At 43.6% G+C, this 14,211-nt stretch overlaps 1 protein-coding gene across 1 annotated transcript; it reads right to left on the bottom strand.

Annotated features, from left to right (window-relative positions):
• Positions 1-11,426: 11,426 nt before the first annotated feature.
• Rnase10 (ribonuclease A family member 10 (inactive)) lies at positions 11,427-13,333 on the bottom strand. The gene is made up of 2 exons (XM_032918215.1): positions 13,228-13,333; positions 11,427-12,070 (listed from the first exon to the last, which is right to left on the bottom strand). Exons 1-2 carry the CDS (start codon positions 13,331-13,333, stop codon positions 11,427-11,429), a joined length of 750 nt encoding a protein of 249 aa, XP_032774106.1.
• Between the last annotated feature and the right edge of the window lie 878 nt (positions 13,334-14,211).

Below are 14,211 nucleotides of genomic sequence, written 5' to 3' on the forward strand. Positions count from 1 at the left end.
GTAGCTTTTATCTTGTTGTGGGGGTGGGGGTGGTTAAATTTTGCTTTTGTCTGTTGGCAGAAATTTTTTACTTTCCTTTTTTTTTCCTTTTATTGGATTATTTTCTTTATTCACATTTCAAATGCTATCCCCTTTCCCGGTTTCCCCTCTGGCAGCCCCCTATCCCCTCCCCCTCCCCCTGCTTCTGGGAGGGTCCCCCCCACTCACTCCTTTCTGCCCTGGCGTTCCCCTACACTGGGGCGTTGAGCCTTCATAGGACCAAGGGCTTCTCCTCCCATTGATGCCTGACAATGCCATCCTCTGCTACATATGAGGCTAGAGCCATCAGTCGCTCCATATGTACTCTTTTGTTGGTGGTTTAGTCCCTGGGAGCTCTGGGGTATCTGGTTGGTTGATATTGTTGTTCTTCCTATGGGGTTGCAAACCCCTTCAGCTCCTTCAGTCCTTTCTCTAACTCCTCCATTGGGGACCCATGCTCAGTCCAATGGTTGGCTGCGAGCATCTGCCTCTGTATTTTTCAGGCTGTGGCAGAGCCTCTCAGGAGACAGCTATATCATGCTCCTGTCAGCATGCACTTCTTGGTATCCACAATAGTGTCTGGGTTTGGTGACTGCATGTGGGATGGATCCCCAGGTAGGGCAGTCTCTGGATGGCCTTTCCTTCAATCTCTGCTCCACACTTTGTCTCCGTGTTTCCTTTATCCTTGTCTGTGCAGTGCAATGTGGGCTTCAGAATCCCCAAGTTAAGCATGAAAGAGACAATGGAGATGGGGAATATGAGCCTGAGTCTGCATGATCCCTCCCCTCTATCCCTACCTGGCTTGGAACTCCCTTTCCCTCCTCTTTGGACTCCTTTTGGAGAAGCAGGCCCTGGGGAAGGGATGAGACAGAAAGGGCATAAGGAGGCTAAAACAGGCACAATAAAAACAGTAAAAAGGCACCATAAAAATACACACAATAAAAGCATGCTAAAACATTCATGTATTACCATACTAGTAAACCATCAAAGGTGAGAGCTGAAATGCAGCTTTAAAAGGAAGGAAACTGAGGTGGAATAGTGAGTTTATCTGCCAATCTGTTTTAAAATGCAAAATTAACAGATAAGTTTTAAGTAATAAATAGAATAAAATATATAGAAAAGGCCCCATTTCTGAAGATACTGAAGGGTGAGGTGCTGATTCTTAGGGTTGAACTGGAGTTAGAAGGTAAAGGGTGTTAGTCCTCTGAGGCAGCATAAAGAGATAGAAGGCAGAAAAAGACCAGAGTCTGACCTTCAACAGACGGGACTGTCACCTTCAGGATCATTGTTCAAGAAAGTGTGTGTGTGTGTGTGTGTGTGTGTGTGTGTGTGTGTGTGTGGCCATCTAGAACATGATGACACCAAAATTTTTTTCCTATATTAACCATTGGTTTTCTCTAGTACAAGACCCACACCCCTGTCTTAAGACCTGTGCTGATTGTTAGGGACCCAACTCTTCTTGGCTTGGCCAGGTCATCAGAAAAAAAAAAAGCCACAAGAGGTGGGTTCTCTCAGTCCCACAAGAGGATATTGACATCCCACTCCTTATGCCCCAGGATGGACTCTTGTAGAGTAAATCTCTTGTGCAATGTATGGATGCAACACCTGTCAACTGAAGCTGATTAGCCTGTAGCTGAGGTAGGAAATAGAAGGTGGGACATCTGGGAAGCAAAAAGGATTCTGGGATAGAGCCAAGTACAAAAGGAATTCCTTGGGAACATGAAGGAGGTCAAAAGCATAGAAGCTGAGCAGAGAGGTAAGCAGCCATATGGCAGAACTTAGGTTAGAATGTATGGGATTGAAGAGTCTTTTTAATTCCACTTAGCCTCCACTTAGAGACTATGTCATGGACCATTTGCTATCTATTATAGGTACAAGGTACTCTGCTTCTGTAGCTAATCTGCCTATCTGAATTGCTCTGGGGCTATAAGCTATAGTCTACAGTTTAACACCTTGAGGCGAGAAAACCTTAACAGGGAATTGTGCTTCTCTAAGTCTCTGAAACAGAAGGGGAGGGAGGCCTGCCTCTGCCCTTTGTTCTCAACACTTTTATGACTTTCAGAGTGTACGTTCACATGGTAAACAGCTCACTACAAGTTTATACATACATTCGGGTCATAAATTAAATAAGAGGTTTATAACAGAGAATGTCTACATACATATTCACTAAGAGCAATTATTTGGCTACTAGCATACAGATTCATAGAAAGTTAAAGGCAATAACTAAACTCTCCTTGAAGGTTTATACAGATAAACCCAGTCAATATGTTAACTCTTGTTTTTACACCTGTGGTCCTATGGTATATATCTTCTTTATGACTTTCAGCTAATGTTATTTTTAACCCCTTGGAATGTATTCTAAGTTTTAATTTTTTTCTTTTTTCTTTTTTTCGGAGCTGGCGACCGAACCCAGGGCCTTGCGCTTGCTAGGCAAGCGCTCTACCACTGAGCTAAATACCCAACCCCGTATTCTAAGTTTTAGAAGTCTGTTGTTATCTCAGAAACAATTAGACAGTTCTGTTATAAAAGGGGCTCAAATGTCTCTTTTGGCATTGCCATTCAGAAATGATGGTTACCCTAGCATACTAGTTGTAGAATAAATGCTCTTTGTTTTTATATACCATCTGAGTCTGGGGGTCTTCCTTTAGTGAATTTCGAACCCTTACAGGGATATTAAGTTATGTTCTAACCAGGTAACAGCCAAAGCTAGGTGTTTGTAAAAATATTCGACCCTCAGAGTCATTATTCTGGGAGCCTGGGGCCAGGAGGAAAAACTTGGATTTTACAAACTCTGGTCATGCCCATGAAGTGGGAAATACTTCTGGGAGTGCTCAAGAGGAAGAGGTGTTCCCTTCCAATTCATGCTCCCTCTCTACACACTGGAGTGGTTCTGGCTGAATAGAGGCAGCACCCACCCCCATCCTCTCTCTAAGGGATATATTCCCAGAAGGCTCAAGACCTGAAAATTCCTTCTCAATATCATTCATGGTTTATGTCTTCATTTCAACCAATGATCTGCATAACTGAAAAACTGAGAAAACCTCAGACTTTCATTAGTCTCTTTGAGACTGTCTTTTATACTCATAAGCCACTGGGATAAAAGCCAACAGCTCCTGGTCACTTACTTTATGGCTGAGGATTGGGACAAGACCATGTTTGAAAACAGACGAAATGACCTCTGGTCAGGTGTTGACAGTGCATACCTTTAATCCTAGCACTTGGGAGACAGAGGCGGACAATTTTCTGAGTTTGTGATCTGTGGAGCAGGTTCCAGGATAGCCAAGGCCACACAGAGAGACACTGTCTAGAAGAAGGAGGAAGAGGAAGAGGGGGAGGAAGAGGAGGGAAGGAAGGAAAGAAAGGAGTTAAAGAATAACCTGAGGACAATGCATCCCCCAAAAAACAAATTTTCCCCTTTCTGACTAGGATCCCAACACCAACCAAGAAGGCTCTGGTCAATTTCTGCCAGACCTTGTTAGAAGGATTGAAGGCAACTGTAAGGGGGCAGGGTTATACAAGAGCTCCAAGAATTGCCTGATGGATTCCTGGAGCGCTCCCATTGACCCTGAAAACCAGCGAGCAAACAATTTTGATTTTGTTATATAGTCAGTCCCAGATATTAGAAAGAAACTTTAAAAGTTAAAAGCATTTGAGGGTATGAATTGAATTATTCAGTTATTGAAGATTAAGAAAACGGTTTACAATAACCATGACTTTGTAGATAAAAAAAAAAATAATTGACCCAAGCAGTAGTAACACTGCTCAGGGAGACCCATAAGAAGGATCCAGAGGGGTCAGCCAGAGACATCACAGAAGGAAGAGCTAGAAGGACCAATGTGCTTATTGTAAGCAAAAAGGACACTAGAAAAATAAATGCCCAAATCAGAAGATGGAAGAAGGACACCCTTCTTCATTTGGATAAGGACTGACAAGACCAGGGCTCCATTCCACCAAAGCCCTCAGGAGCCCAGGGTAACATTAAAGGTAGGGGGCAAGTTTGTTAAAAATCCTGGTAGACACAAGAATAGCCCACTCAGTTCTGACAGCCACTGGGATCAATGTTGTCTCTGTGAGCAGCATGCAAGGACAATTAGACCTACTGCTCTTGTTCACTCTCAGATGGTGGGATGCCTTGGGACAAGGCATTATGACCCACTCATTCTTAGTCATGCCAGATTGCCCTGTTCCCAAATTCAAAATTACTACAAAAACTGTGGGTTACCATACCCTTTAGGGAAGCCAAAGACCAGCTTACTTTGAAAACTACTTAGCTCCCAACCCATATTTTTATGATCTAACCCCCTATTAAAAGAATAACTCCTCCAACCAAGTATGTTATCCAAAAGTGCCACTGAAACTTAAAGATATCTGCAGATCTGCCAGTTGGTCAGCTTGTTTTCAGACAGTTGCTTCTGCAGCTGTATTAGTGAAAGATGCTGACAATCTGCCCTTGGGCCAAGAACTGTTCTTAACCAACTCACACTCTGTAGAGCTCCCACCCACCCAAACCCCAAACACACACATTCTGAAGAAGTAGGTTCTAACAGATATGCTGGCAAGTAAGTGCAATCAGGCAAAGAAAAATGAGCCCACTCTTTCCCCGTTGTCCTTATGAAGAACTCCAACAGAAGGTGTGACCCAGATTAAAGGTGTCTACCATCACACATGGATCTAAGCTTTGCTTTACTTAGAACTTGCTCTGTCCTAAGGTGGCTTCGAACTCAGATCTGCTTGCTTTTGTCTCCTGAGTTTAAAGATATGTACCACCTGGCCTGGGCCTAAGTTTTTCATGGCCACTATGCCTCAAGATCTGGATCAAAAGCTTGTATCTTTTATCCTCAAGATCTGGATCAAAAGCTTGTATCTTTTATCTTCAAGATCTGGATCAAAAGCTTGTATCTTTTATCCTCAAGATCTGGATCAAAAGCTTGTATCTTTTATCCTCAAGATCTGGATCATGTGTGCCCTCTACTTCTGAATTGTACTTCAATCCAGATATAGTCAAGTTGACAACTGGGAATAGCTATCACAGATGCCAAGTAAGAGACTCTCTACTGCTGTTAGAAAACAAATGGTCTTTAAACTCCTACAAGCTACTCATCAGGGGCATCCAAAACTTCTTGGTTTCTCAGGCCCAGATATTACGTCCTGTAACTTTACAATGTTATCAAACACATTATGTTCAGATGTACCACTTGTGCGCTAATGAACCACAAAGGAGGAAGAAAAGCTCTGTGCCTGAGGAAGCAACCCCTGGAGAACATTGGGAAGTGGACTTTACAGAAATCAAACCCATGATTCTTGGGTATAAGTATTTATTAGTTTTCATAGATATCTTCTCTAAATGGATAGAAATCTATTCTACCTGAATGGAGACAATCATAGTGGTCACAAACAACAACAACAACAAAAACCCCACAACCCCTACAAGAGTTGATTTCTAGATTTGGATTGTCCTTCCCTGGAGTCTAATAATGGCCCTGCCTTCAAGGCCATAGTTTCCCCACATCAGACAAAGGTCCTAAATGTTGACTGGAGACTACATCGTGCCTATAGGTCTCAGAACTAAGGACAGGTAGAAAAGATGAATGGGACTTAAAGGAAGCTTTAACTAAAACTGATTCGAATTTCTTCCATCTGCTCTAAGGGCCAGGTTCACCTCATATCAAAAGGGTTTCCCCCTACTTGAAAGTATATTTGGGAGGCCATCCCTTCTGTTCCCTAAGCTAAGAGACTGGGCCCTGAATCATTCACCAGATGGTACAAAAGAGAATCCTGACCCAGAACCTGGAGTCAATGCAGAAATATCCATATCTTGTGGTCCTCAGCACCTCTACAGCAGTGAAGTTCACTGATGTTACCCTGTTGATCAACCACACTCAGCCAAAGAAGTCTACCTTTAGGATAATGACAAGAGTCACCACCAGGCCCTCTCACCTGCTAAAGATAATACTTATATGGGCCCTATGACAATAATTATCCTATTTTTCCTTCTTTGTATCTTCATGGGACAAACCCATAACATGGGGGAGGGGCATTATGTTGTGATTGGAATTAATCAAACAATAAACTCCACTTCCAGTCCTGACAACTGTGAGATCAACTCATGTTCACTCTTGGGGGACCTCCAAGAAAAGGGTGCCTGCTTAATGTCACCAAGATACTCCTGAGCTTCCCCCTATCTGCATTAGGATGTCTGTTGGGGTTGTCCTTGTTTAAGTTTATACATGTGCCTGTTTTACAAATATAATCATATGCTTTCACCTGGGATTATAACAAGCACTAGAAACTTTTTTAAGAGAGAGAAAGAACATGAACTTGGGTGGATAGTGAGGTAGAGAAGGATCTGGGAGGAGTTGGAGGAGGGAAAATATTATGAACAAAATATATTTATAATGTTGGTGCAATAGTGGTACTAACATTGTGGGAGTCACCACCCACTCCCTGATTGGATTTAAGGCCCAGACCATGACATGGAATCCAATCCTGACACTGCTTGGGTAGCCAAGTACCCGAGACAAGACAGACCATAAACCTAGGGGAAAATCAAACACTATCATTCTGCTAAAGGAATGTAGCAATAAAATGACTCCTCACAACATTTTGCTAGATCAGTGTCTCACTCAGCCATTATCATCGAATCTCCTCGTGCAGTAGTTGGGAGCTGATATAGAGACCCACACCTGGACACCGTGGAGCACTGAGTTCTAAACAGGTTATCGTCATCAATCCCACCACCACCCCCATGGCTGAAGAACTGTGTGGAAGAGGAAGAAAGAAGATTATAAGAGACAGAAGGGATGGATGACTCCAAGAAAACAATGACCTCCAAGGACTGATATACATATAAACTCAGAGACTGTGGCAGCATGCACAAGGCCAGCATAGGTCCAATCCAGACAGGAGCTCCCATCCCCAAACAAGAAGCTATCTCCAATTGATAACTGCTCACAAAAGAAAAATTCATTTTCTCCAATGGAGTCTGACTGGGAATTCAAACCACACTTAAAGGACGGTTCCCGTGCCTGGCACAAAAGGAACTTAATGGTATTTTGGGAGATTTTCTTTTTCTCATATTGATTTGTTCAGGCATCTTTTTAACCTATGTGTCTTTTGCTTGTATATCATGGGTTTTGTGTGTGTGTGTGTGTGTGTGTGTGTGTGTGTGTGTTTATGTTTTTCTGTGTGTGCATATATATTTGCATGTGTATGTGTTTCTAACACTATTTCTTTTTATTTGTTCATTTGCTAATTTGTTTTGTTTTATTCTTGACTGGATGTCTTTTTTATTTGCCTGTTTGCTTTCTCAAGAGAGAAAAAGAAAACAGAGTTGGAAGGGTGGGTCTGGGAGGAAATGTGGGAGGAGAAACCATGATTGGAATATATTACATGAAAAACATTATTTTCAATAAAAATACATTGTGTACAAATTTCAAGACTAAATAATAGGTTTATTTAGAAATAAATAAGAGGTTTATTGAAAAAGCGTTTAGAGTGTATGAGTGAGTGTGTGTGTGTGTATGTGTGTGTGTGTGTGTGTGTGTGTGTGTGTGTGTGTTAAGGAGACAGAGAATCTGTCACGATTGTTTGGTTTTTTTTTTGTTTTTTTTTTTTAAAGCAGATTTTTCTCTGCTGCTCAGTCTGTTCTGGAATTCTATGTGTATCCCAGGGCTATCCTTGAATTCAAGATCTTCCTCCCCACCCCCACCCCCAGTGCTGAGATCTATAAGCATTCTGGCTTATAAATCTTGGTTGATACAAAAAGCATGCAATAAAGAATCTAAGACCTCGGGGTTGGGGATTTAGCTCAGTGGTAGAGCGCTTGCCTAGGAAGCTCAAGGCCCTGGGTTGGGTCCCCAGCTCCGAAAAAAAAAAAAAAAAAAAAAAAAAAGAATCTAAGACCTCAAATTTTATTTAGGCCTGGATCTTGTCCCTTTGAACACAACAGAGCAAACTCAGTGAGTTTCAGACAAGAGCGGGATGCACAACGAGTCCTCACCCGGGGCGCAGAGCCACCATCGGAGGTTGGGTGATCTTGGTGAGGATTGTTCCTGAGGTGTTCGTGTGGCAGAGGCTTGCTCTTCAGGGTAGCAGTGTTGAAGAGCCTTCAAGAGGTGAGGACTGGTGAGAAGCACTTAGGCCGTTGAAGGTGCTTTTCCTGAAAAGGTCAGGGTTGGTCATACAGAGAAGTTTGTTGTTGTGGATTTGGTTTAATGTTTGCATTATGTTAATTGGGCCCCCAGAATTGCACAAGAATCCGCATGTAAGACACAGGGGGTCCCTGCCCCCAGTTGGTTTTGACTGGTAAATAAAGTTGCCAGCGGCCAATGGCTGGACAGGGAGACAGAGGTAGGACTTCAGGATTCACAGGCAAGGAGACCAAGAGAGGAAGGAGGATTTAAAATTGCCATGACAAGAAAGGAGAAAGACCAGGCGTGAGGGGTGCAGAAGAGAAAGCATACCAATCATGTAAGAGCTGGGGAAGAGCAGCCTCAGGGGGGCCCCCAACTGGGTCTAGGGCAACGACGATGGAATATAAATTTTAGTAAGTAATAACTCAGGTTTATCAGACGGAAGGTGTTATCTACATCGATGTTTGAGCCATTGAGCTGATTAAAGCATATTAAATATAAAGGTGTGTGTGTGTGTGTGTGTGTGTGTGTGTGTGTGTGTGTGTGTGTGTGTGTGTGTGTATGTTTTCATTTGGGAGTCCAGAACATTGGGGTGGGTATCAAAGAACTTGCACCAATCACCAAGGCAATTTGACAACTTTAATTGACTGTTGCAAGAGTTGTTCTCATGAGAATGGGTTGTTATAAAGGGATGAATCTTCCTCCTTCATAGTTTCTAGCTTCCTGCCTTTGACTGTGTCCCTCTCTTTTGTACTATGATGTCCCCTATCACGTTGTGACCCAACTGAAGGAGCCCTCACCCGAGGCAGAACTGAGGCAGTTTCCATTGTCTTAGCTACTTTCTGTTGCTATAATAAAACGCATGACCGGAAGAAGCTTACATAACCAAGAGTTTACTGGGGCTTATAGTTCCAAAGGGGAACAAGTATGGCGGTAAATAGTAGATACGGTTGGAGGAGCAAGAACCCGAGAGCTCACATCCTCAACCATGAGCATGAAACAGAGAAAGCCAGCTGGGGAGTGGCATGAGCCGTTTACTCTCAAACCACAGTCCCAGTGACTTCCTCCTGCAAGGCTGCACCACCTAAACCTCTCTAAACAGTGTCACCAACTGGGGAACAAGTGCTCACATGCCTGAAACTGTGGAGGCTCCTCACTCAGATAATGTGAAATAACACATCCAGATCAAATGCCACACCCAAACTGTCTCCCACACTGTGAACTAGATAAACTTCTTTTCTTTATAAATACAGCAATAGAAAAATTACCCATACAGCGGGCCTCTCAGAGCATGTTACTTTTCTTCTAAATGTAACTAAATAAAACCAAATGACCCTAGGACAGCTTGTAAGAGTGTGCCTGACATACAATGGTAGTTTTTTTTCCCTGTGTCTTAGAAAGGAAAGAATCCACTTGAAGACCTTTAAAATATTGCTTATACAGTGCTTGACAGGAATGAGAACTTGTCACTTCTCTGAAGTGAGTTTATGTGTCACTGTAAATATTATGACTTCTGAGGAGGTGCTGGATGATGGATAACCACTAAATAGATTATCAGTGACCTGTAAATTTACTGATGAAGAGTATGGAAGAAACACCTTCTTTGAGCTGCTCCCACAGAGATGCTTAAGGCCTAAATAGTATTGTACATAAACAAATTCTTCAAAGGCTAATTATATAACATGTATATGTTGACAGTCGGTTAACTGAAAATTTGAGGCCTGTGATCTTGGAACTTCTTATCTTTTGGAGTTTAAAACAGCAAAACTGTGGGAGCTGGAGAGATTGCTCTGTAGCCAAGAGCACTTTCTGTTCTTCCAGAAAACCCAGAATGAATGCTTCCTTCTTTTAAGTTAGGTCTCAGGTATCTCATGACAGTGACAGAAAGCTGACTGACATCTAGTTGAAAACAGAGACAAGATTAGGGAAAGTGCAGATCTGGCAATTCCCAAAATCATATATGATTTATTATTATGGATATATATATATAATTTACTAGACTTTTTAGAATGACTTGACTTACAGGCTTTGGTCCAACTAGTCCAACAATGACTGTCTATCAGCAAAATATCCAAGAATCCAGTAGTTATTCAGTCCCAAGGCTAGATATCTAAGATGGTCTTCAGCATACAACGGAATCTTGAAGAAGTAAGTTCCAATGCCAGTGAAGATTCGAACTTGCCTGCAAGAGTGAGGGCAAGCAGGCAAAGATAGAGAGTTCCTTTCTTCCGTGTCCTTTGTATAGGCTGCCACCAAAAGATGTGGCCTAGATCAAAAGTGGCTCTTCCTACCTCAAAAGACAACCAAAAATAGCCCCCCTCCCTCTCTTTCTCCCTCTCTTTCTCCCTCCCTCCCTCCCTACCTCCGTCCCCCCTCCTTTCCCACCTAACTTCACATTCCCTAGGCCAGATTGAGTCTCTGGGACCAACATCTGCTTGTCCAGTACAGCTGCAATCACACACACACACACACACACACACACACACACGTTAGCTGACTGAGTGGCTAAAGAAATCTGGAGAAATGAAGACCCAAAAAGGAAAGGTAAAAGAGAAGAACACAGAAAAGTATCAGAGAAGAAAGAAACAAAGGAGATGGGGGGTGAGGTGGGGACGAAGAGGAAGGTTGTGAAAGTAGAAGGGGAGGGGAGGGGTGGGACTCTGGGAAAGACGGGTCCTTCTTCAAGCACTTGATCTTCTGGCCTATGCCCTATACCACCTTACAGCAGGCTCTGGAAAAGAAGCCTAACCACGTGGCTTTCCAGACACAGTCCTAGGTAGAATCACTTTAGTTGCATCTGCTGCAGAGAAGCATGCTGTGTTGTGCAGGGCCCAGGAGTCTGTGATTAGCACATGTAGGTAGCACGCAGAGGCCTAAGGTAGGTAGCAGGGAAGCAGGGGGGTAAAGGAGGCATTAAATTCCTCTAGTCCACACCCAAGGTGTACTCAGTCCAGGGATCAGGCTGATGACCATGGCTAAGGTAGGGTCTAGAGCTAAGCCTTTGCAGGACAGGGATTGAAGGTGAGAGACATCTAGGAGAAACTACACATTATTATTTTGCCATTTCTGACCTCCAGGACAAAATGCAAGTTGGATGACCCTCCCAACACAAAGAATAATTATATTCTCAGAAGACAAAGATCAGCAATGTTCCATCGTCTCTTCCCAGGATCTTCCTTATAGTTAGGGAACCCAAGGAGGGGACAGAAGCATCAGCAAGCAGAAACGCAAAAACAGAGGCAATGAGACGGAGAGGAGGGATAGGCACGCGCTGCCTCATTTAATCTCCAGTTGTTTCGTGTTGTTGCATGTTATGATAATGACCTTTTCAGTTATGTAAGTCAGATAGTGGCAGTTGGGAGTGACTTGGCCGGGTTTGGCCAACTTGCACAATGTCAGGTCAAAAGGCCGGTGGCTTTTGTGACATTTGCCCCCCTTGAGATCACAGTCAACCAGGGGACTGTTACAGACGGCTGCGACTGTGCTCGGTTCCTCATGGATGAATGTATAATCGTTTATGCAGCTCTGATTGTGCTCCTTTATCTTGTGGGCCATCATGACGTTACAGTCCCGGATGTTCAAGTCAAACTTAAGGTAGCCTTGTTTGCTCTGAAGGAGGGTCTTGGCTCTCAGCATCCTGCTTCCCCCCACTTCATCTTCACTGAGAACAGTATCTTCTGACCAGACAGGTTCTGCCATTTCTTTGTTGTCAAGTACCAGGGCTTCTGTGGTCCTGGTGCCCTGTCCCTCTTCAGTGGCCTCAGCTGTGTCCTGGGAGTCACCGGGCCAAAACTCATCCAGTGGCTGATTCTCCAGGATGGCAGCAGCCATGTGAAGGCCCAGCCCCAGCCCCACCCCCAGTCCTAGCAACAGCAGTAACATCATGAACAACAGATGCACCAGTGTCACCTTCATTTTGCCTGGAGAAGAGGAGGAAAATGAAGGCACAATGTAGAGATAAATTCTGGCCACTGTCCTGGTCAGCCAAAGCCAGCAAAATAGGACTTGAGTACTCCATGTAATTCTCCCCGTTACTCCACCCCCCCCCCTAAGGCAATGAATCTCTTTCTTGAACATTTCTTATGCTCCTTCTCCTCACATTTCCCATTCCTGTGCGATAAAATGTGGGTCTTGAGGATTGGAAAGTGACTAATGGGAGTGACTTTAAACTGACCTTTGCCTGAGTAATCAACAAGGAAACTTGATACCACTCCATCCTCTCTAGCCCCCGCCCACCGATTCTTAAACAGAAATTACTCTCAAATCACCAAAGAGATAGCGAAGCCAAGAGTACAGAGAAATTCTTACAGAAAACCTGGCTTTAGGAAGCAATGTGTCCATTTTTAGCCCTGGTTTATTTTGCTGGTTATTATTACCCTTTTACTGAAAAAGGGATAAAAATGAATAGAAAAAAAATTGGTTCATTCTCACTCCTAAAATAAAACTTCAGAAATGTGTGACCGTAGATCAGAAATTTGAATTTCTCTTTGTAGTTACGGAAGAAATGCAGTGTGGCCCTCTCATTCTCCAGCTATTTTGGCAGCTGCTCTTGGTTGGGGACCATCCCGCCGCTAAGGCAGGAAGATGTAGCTGAGAGGAAGATAGTCTTTGGAGTCAATAACCCTGGGCTCCAACTTGTTATGAAAAGTGGAAAGTACATGCTGTGTGTAAGCCAAGGACTTAGGGAAGGGCACGATTGCTCATCCTGCTCAACAACCGCCCAGCTCTGAGGAAATCTGAAATAGAATTTTATGCTCTTGGCCCCAAACTAGCATCCATCATTGCAGGGGCAATAACATTACATGGCACAGCGTGTGGAAAATCCTACAGAGCGCGCACACTGGCTGTCATTGACTCCGGTGACTCTAGAAGCTTCCCAGAGCAGACTGATGAGATAAGCCAGGAAAGGTTTTCTTTAGTAAAACTTGCCAGAGCTTGCTTTTTGTATTAAAGAAGAGGAGAGAAGGAGATGTTAAGAGAATGAAACCAAATGGGCTGTGGCTGTGTCGGAGATCATGCTTAGCATGTATGAGGCCCCAGGTTTGCTCCCTGACGTATCTACCCTGATGTGGCTTACCCACACTTGTAAGCAGCTTCAGGTACTCTTGTCTCTTCCTATGCCCCCAGTTCTGCTCTCCCGGAACTTCCTTCTCTGAGAGCCGAACCCAGAAGCTGCTCTCCATAAAAGTAGCTATCTCCTTGTGTGCTGAGGGCTTTTAAACACAGCCGGATTTCCTGAACCCATCCCTCTCCCCTTCTGTCTTTCCCAGCACAGAATGAACACATTCAACTAATTTCTGCTCCCACAAATACTTTGAAGTAAAGCAATTTAGGCAAATGACAGGAAGTGCCCCCTAACTGGGGCAACTACTGACAGTCTTATTCCATCAACTGTTCTCTGAGTTCCGCCCGCAGACCTGTGGTTTTGAACAGTCTCACCTCCTGCTGAGTTCCAAGCCCGGTTGCCTTGTTTTCTACTCGTACTGCCTTAAGCCCTTTCCTATGATCCCTTCTGGAATGGTATTTTCTGACGTCTTGTTTATTTCTATTCATGTCACCTTTCCAACACCACTTTTCACATTTTACAAGTGTATCATGACTTCATTTGACTATTTGCAGTGGGAGGGAAAAAAATACAGATTCCGTAAATGTTGTTATTTGGCTTGTGAAAAGGAATATCGAAGCAGAACAATTGGTCAGCTCCCACATGGGGTGAATAAAACCAGTAAGGTCGCCATGTACAGTGGATACTCCCTCCTCCAGCTGGATTTCATATCAGCTGGGGACTGATAAGGCATTGCAATGATCTCTCCAGATCCGCCCTGAGATGCATTGTTCTCTGTAGTCATTATGCAGGGGTGCCAAGCGGTGGTCTGAGCGTCTACAGGATTTTTGGGTATTTTCTTTTGTTTAGTGTTTTGTTTTGTTTTGTTTATTTTATCTCTTGTTTCTTTTCTGCAAAAGTGTAAGTAGAGACTCAGACCTCGTCTGCTCTCTGCTAAACTAACTGCATAAGATTGGCGCAAAGTCTTCTTCAAGCAGAGGGAAAGGCCTTTTCTGT

This window comes from Rattus rattus, chromosome 12, assembly GCF_011064425.1.
Source record: "Rattus rattus isolate New Zealand chromosome 12, Rrattus_CSIRO_v1, whole genome shotgun sequence".
Classification (NCBI taxonomy): Eukaryota; Metazoa; Chordata; class Mammalia; order Rodentia; family Muridae; genus Rattus; species Rattus rattus.